Genomic DNA, 6,766 nt, shown 5'->3' on the forward strand with positions numbered 1-6,766 from the left:
CAAAATCTGATGGTTTATAATGAGAACACAAAAACTAAGCAGCAATAGTGGAACCAGCATCAGTTAAAAACTGCATCATCAAAACCAAACACATAGTTGTTAAAAAACAGACCGTCCCTACAGACAAGCTTTAAATTTGGTTTTAAGTTTTTTAGGAACCAAAGTAAAAACAGAGATAATCAGTTTCATAATTCTTGTACTTAGAAAATACCAGCAGTCTCAAGTGAAGCAAAGGTTTTCTAGCACCAAATTCCAAAAGAAATTTCTCACATGGAGTTACAAATAAGGAGCTTGGAATGACAGAGGGAATGAGTTCCTTGATGACATTTCTACGACTTAAGTAGCACCAGAAACCATACATGTGTTCTGGTTCTTATGATATATATCCTTAAACCAGGGCCTAACGTTGAAATGCAACTCAAAGAAGAAGTTTTAATAAAAAAAAATTTTTTCAAATTTACTTCACTACAAATATATTGCCTCATGATAATGCAGAAGAAAGCTTCATCTGATGGTGGACAAAGGGATATGTAATAAAGTAAAGACAGTAAAATGTTAATGGTAGTGAGTGTATGGGTGTTCAATATAGAATTCCTTCAATTTTTCTGAAATTTGAAATTTTCATAATAAAATGCTGGGACAGAGGAACTCATCTGAATCTTTGGAGTCCAATAGAGTTATTTCTAGATCAATAATTCATAATTCCAGGATGAGAAGGCATGTATGGTTTAAAACTCCCTGCTCCAAGCTTCTATATTCTTCCTTTACCTGAACTATGTTCTGTATTTCAACCATATTTGAAACCACACATACAGAAAGAGAGAAAAAAATACAGATGGAGTCGTCTGGCCTTGGTCTCATTAATAAGTATCCATTCAAATTAGTTTTACTGTTATCCCAATGCACTCTGTATCATTCTTCAACTACAAGTGGGCTACCAGAAGTTAAGTGTCCAGCTACTAGAGTAGACTCTGTTATGAACATATATAAATGGTGTTTAAGCATCAACCAGTATAAGAAAAACACGTATTTGTTCACAACATCAGGCACTTACTGATGATGATTTCCATTTGGTTAGTATAATCTATGGCAACTCCCATGGGCAAGGAGTCATCACTCTTGTCTGTCACAGGCAATTCAGCTCGACTAGAATCCTCCAGTAGCCAAGATTCCCAGTTAACCTGAAAAGAAGAAAAAGAAAATGCCACTTTGTTTAGTTTTGCACTGGTTCTTCTCAGCATCATTCCAATAGAAGAGAAAAAAAGAAAAAAGAAAAAAGACTCACTTAGTTTAGAATTGTGTATTGACTGTGGGGCTCTGAAATCTGGGAACATGTCTAAAAGCCACATATACTCCAGTAAGCAAGAGATTACCTTTCCAAATCAACCTCTCTACCTGTTCCTAGAGTACCAAATCCCTGCCTTGTGAATAAATACTCATAACTGTAAACATTTTCTGATGTTAAACCCCCTACCACAACTGGGTAAATCCACACAATGTAAATCCAATAGCTGCATGAAGCCAGGCAATACCTACTCCTAGAAGTGTGGGGTTGGAAACAGCAGCCCCACTGATTTCTGATGGGGTCTTGAACAGAGAAGCCAGATGCCCTGTACTCGTTCAGCCACAGAGACAGAAGGTAACCCTATTTGTTGTCTTTCCTGTTCCTGGTGACAGTCTGGATAATCTTCCTGCCCCTGGATTCCTTGAGAAATCCCTAAATCTTTTCAATAAACTCCCCTTTTACTTAGACTTGCTGAGTGGTTTGTTTTTTCCAACAAAGGATTCCTAATTTTAAAAAATCACTAACATCCTATAAAATCTAAAACTATAAAGTTCATCAAAGAAAAAATCAGGGCAAACTTAGGGGCATTAACAGACTTCCAAATATAAGCAAAAAATGCATAAACAGCAGAAGATAAACTAGATAACTGGGATCTTCTAAAAATTAAATTCTTATGTACATCAAAAGATTTCTCCAAAAGAGTTAACAGAGAGCTTACAGATTAGGAAAAAATATCCAGAAATAATATATCTGATAAGGGACTTAATTCTAAAATTTATAGAAAACTCCAATACCTCAATATAAAAAAAAATAAACAATCCAATTGAAAACAGGGCAGAAGACATGAACAGACACTTCACCAAAGAAGATATTCAGGTGGCCAACAAATACATGAAGAAATGTTTGCAATCATTAACCACCAGAGATGTAAATCAAAACAACGAGATACCAACTCACTCCAGCAATAATAGCAAAGTTCAACAAGACAAAATAACAAATGCTGCCAAAGATGTGGAGAGACTGGAACTCTCACACAGTGCTAGTGGGACTGTAAAATAATACAATTACTGTGGAAGGGCAGCCAGAATGGTTCTTGGAAGCGACAATGGCCAGACTTTGCCTCATCTACTTTGGTCATGTTGTCAGTAAGGGACCATTCCCTGGAGAAGGAGATCATGCTTGGTAAAGTGGAAGGTCAATGAAAAAGGGGAAGGCCCTCAACAAAATGGACAGACACGGTGGCTGCAACGATGGGCTCAGGTATAGCAAGGATTATGAGGATGGCACAGAACTGGGCAGTGTTTCGTTCTGTTGTACATAGGGTCACTGTGAGTCAAAACAGACTCAACGGCACCTAAAACAACAACTGTCGAAGATAGTATGGCGATTTCTTAAAAAATGTTGGAATTTAAAATACCATTTCATCCAGCAATCTTATTACAAGTATATATCCTAAATACATATGCACATGCAGCCAACAAACATATGAAGAAATGTTCATGATCATTAGCCATTAGAGAGATGTAAATCAAAACAACAATGAGATACCATCTTGCCCTAGCACTAGTAGCAAAGTTCAACAAGACAGAAAATAACAAATGCTGGCGAGGATGCGGAGAGATTGGGATTCTCATACACTGCTGGTGGGACTGTAAAATGATACAACCACTGTGGAAAGCAGTATGGTGATTACTTAAGAAGTTGGAATTAGAAATACCATTTGACTCAGCCACTCCATTACCAGGTATATATCCTAAAGAAGTGAGAACCGGGACAAGAACAAGAACATGCACACCCATGTTTATCGCAGCACTATTTACAACAGCAAAAAGATGGAAACAATCTAGGTGTCCATCAACTGAAGAATGGATAATGAAACTATGGTACATATATACAATGAAATACTACACAACCCTAAAGAATAGCACAGAATCTGCAAAACGCCGCATAACATGGATGAACTTAGAGGACATTATACTGAATGAAATAAGTCAATCACAGAAGGACAACATTGTACTAGTCCATTATTGTAAAAAGTCAAGGAAGGGTTTATATATGGAAGGAAATTTTTTGTTGGTTACCAGGGGTGGGAGGGGAGGGGAGGAAACACTGTTGGACAGGTAGAGACAAGTATTGATTTGGGTGAAGAGAAGGGCAACGTAACAAATGTGAGTGATCAACACAGTGGTATTAAGGAAGAGGAAGACAGAGAGAGGTAGACGGGAGGAACAGACAACAAAGATGAACTCTTTTGCACATACAGTACTGCGCTGTTTATAAAGGTAAAAATGGATATATGGGTAGATAGATGGGTGGACAGGCTGAACTATTAGGTATGTCTTTGCAGGGAGGAATGTGTCCAAGACCACATATAGGGTTGGCAGACAGTGTTTCTATGAGTGTATTGGTATGTTCTGTAAGAATTCCCAGGTATATAGTAGAGCTGACAAGGGACAAGGTTGTAGTCACTTCTTGGCCACAGCCAGCTACCCAGAGGGAGTGAGTAGTTGGACCTGTGGGCTCAGGACTACAGTGGCAGGGGACATCAAGCTCAACTGGCATAACATACTACACAAAACATTGTTCCACATCCTACTTTGTTGAGTAACAACTGGGATCTTAAAAGCTTGCAAGCGGCCATCTAGATGCAACAATGGGTCTCTCCTCATCCAGAGCAAAGAAGAATGAAGTAAACCAAAGATTCGTGGAGACAATTAGTCCGAGTGACTGGTACACCATGCGATCCGCAGCCTATACGACTATTAAGACCAGAAGAACTACATGGTGCTCAGCTACCACTGTCAACCACTCAGAGGGGGATCTATGTAGCAGATCCTGGATAGAGTGGGAAAACAATGTGTAACAAAGCTCAAAATCATTTGGGGACAAAGAAAAAAAGGACCAGGTTTGCTGGTCTGATAAAGCCTGATGGAACCTCCGAGACTACGGCCCCTAGCTGCCCTTCAGGCCTGGAATTGAACCCACACCTGTGGCTTCCAGCCAAACAAAAGACAGGCATATGAGGTAAACATTTCCACTACATAGATACACTCCTTGGAGAGAACAATCAAGCGAGAACAGAAGGGCTGAGTATGTACAGGGAGACAGCTTGGGGGCAGGAGTGCATGGAGGGAAGGATATAGGGAAGAGGTAACTATGGGGAGGAAGTGGGAGGGGAGCTGTTGCACTGTGATAAATTGTAGTCAATGTCATGAGACAAACTATATGTGAACTGCTATATGGAAAATGAATTTGCTCTGTAAACTTTCACCCAAATCACAATTAAAAAAAGAGAAAGATATATACACATGCAAGTAAAATCTTACTGAAGATAATTCAAGAACGGTTATAGCAGTATATTGACAGAACTTCCAGAAATGCAAGCTGGATTCAGAAGGGGATGTGGTGCAAGGGATACCATAGCTAATCTCAGATGGATTTAGGCTCAAAGCAAAGAATACCAAAAAGATGTTTACTTGTGTTTTATTGACTATGCAAAGGCATTTGATTGTGTGAATCATAACAAACTGTGGGTAACATTGAGAAGAATGGGAATTCCAGAGCACTTAATTGTACTCATGAAGAACCTGTATATAGACCAGGAGGCTGTCGTTCAAATAGAACAAGGGGACACTACATGGTTTAAAATCAGGAAGGAAGTGTGTCAGGGTTGTATCCTTTCACTATACTTGTTCAATCTGTATGCTGAGCAAATAATCCGAGAAGCTGGACTATATGAAGAATGTGGCATCAAGATCGGAAGAAGGCTCATTAACAACCTGAGATACACAAAAGACACAACTTTCCTTGCTGAAAGTGAGGATGACTTGGAGCACTTAATGATGAAAATTAAAAACCGCAGTCTGCAGTATGGGTTACACCTTAGTATAAAGAAAACAAAAATCCTCACAAATGAACCAGTAAGCAGCATCACGATAGATGGAGAAAAGACTGAAGTTGTCAAAACACTTTACATTGCTTGGTTCTACAATCAATGGCAATGGAAGCAGCAGTCAGGACATCAAAAGATGTATAGCATTGGGCAAACCTGTTGCAAAAGACCTCTTTCAAGTACTGAAGAGCGAAGATGTCTCCTTGAAAACTAAGATGTGCCTGACCCAAGTCATGGTATTTCAATCGCCTCATATGCATGTGGGAGCTGGACAATGAATAAGGAAGACTGAAGAATTGATGCTTTTGAGTTGTGGTGTTGGCAAACAATACTGAAAGTACCGTGGACTGCTAAAAGAACTAACAAGTCTGTCTTGGAAGAAGTGCAGGTGGAATTCTCCTTGGAAGTAAGAATGGCCACACTTCATCTCATCTACTTTGGTCATATTGTCAGAAGGGACCATTCTCTGGAGAAGGATGTCATGCTTGTTAAAGTGGAGGGTCAACGAAAGAGGGAAAGCCTTCAACAAGATGGACAGACACAGTGGCTGCAGCAATGGGCTCGAGTATAGTAGGGATTGGACTGGGCAGTGTTTCATTCTGCTGTACACAGGGTCGCTATGAGTCAAAGACAACGTGACAGCACCTAACAACAAACAACAATCCTAAAGAAGTGAGAGCCAGGACACGGATATATGCACACTCATGTTCATTGCATCACTATTCACAATAGCAAAGAGATGGAAACAACCTAAGTGCCCATCAATGGAGGAACGGATAACCAAACTATGGTAGATACACACAATGGAATACTACGTAACACTAAAGAATAATGTAGAATCTGCAAAACACCTCATAACGTGGATGAACTTGGAGGACATTATGCTGAGTGAAATAAGTCAATCACAGAAGAACAAATATACTAATCCACTAATTTAGTCCACATATTGTAAAAAAGTCAAGAAAAGGTTTACATATGGAAGTAAGCTTTCTTTGTTGCTTACCAGGGATGGGAGCAGAAGGAAGGGAAAATTGCTAGAAAGGTAAGAGAAAAGTATCGATTCGGGTGAAGGGAAAGGCAATATACAAAAAGTTAGTGACCAATACAATAACACTAAGGAAAAGAAAAACACAGAGAGGTGCACAAGAGGTACAGACAACAAAGATTAACACTCTTACATATACAACACTGCATCATCAGTAATAACAAACATTAATCTATGGGCAGATATATAGGTAAACAAGCTAAATGATCAGGTATGTCTAGGCAAAAGGTAATATACCCACGACCATATATAAGTTTGGCAGATGCTATTTCTACATATGTTATTTGTATAAGAATGTCCATATATATAATACAGCTAACATGGCAAAGTTATGATAACTTCTTAGCCATAGCCAAACATCCTGAGGGAGTGAGTCACTGGGTCCACAGGCTGAGGACCAGGGTTGCAGGGGACATCACCCTCAACTGGTGTAACACACTATACAAAAACACTGTTCTATATCCTACTTTGGTGACTACTGACTGGGGTCTTAAAAGCTTGCCAGAAGAGAAGCCAGATGATTGGGACCTTCTAAAAATTAAAT

General features: G+C 39.3%; 1 protein-coding gene across 1 annotated transcript in view; it reads right to left on the reverse strand.

The window, feature by feature from the left end:
- Positions 1 to 6,766, reverse strand: part of NUP214 (nucleoporin 214) — a 129,275-nt gene that overhangs the window by 98,310 nt on the left and 24,199 nt on the right. Inside the window, exon 10 of the mRNA XM_042781459.1 lies at positions 1,055 to 1,181. Coding sequence (XP_042637393.1) covers positions 1,055 to 1,181 — 127 coding nt within the window. The remainder of the gene's footprint in view (positions 1 to 1,054; positions 1,182 to 6,766) is intronic.

This window comes from Orycteropus afer, unplaced genomic scaffold, assembly GCF_000298275.1.
Source record: "Orycteropus afer afer isolate SDZICR_OR568_19922 unplaced genomic scaffold, OryAfe1.0 scaffold00123, whole genome shotgun sequence".
NCBI lineage: Eukaryota > Metazoa > Chordata > Mammalia > Tubulidentata > Orycteropodidae > Orycteropus > Orycteropus afer.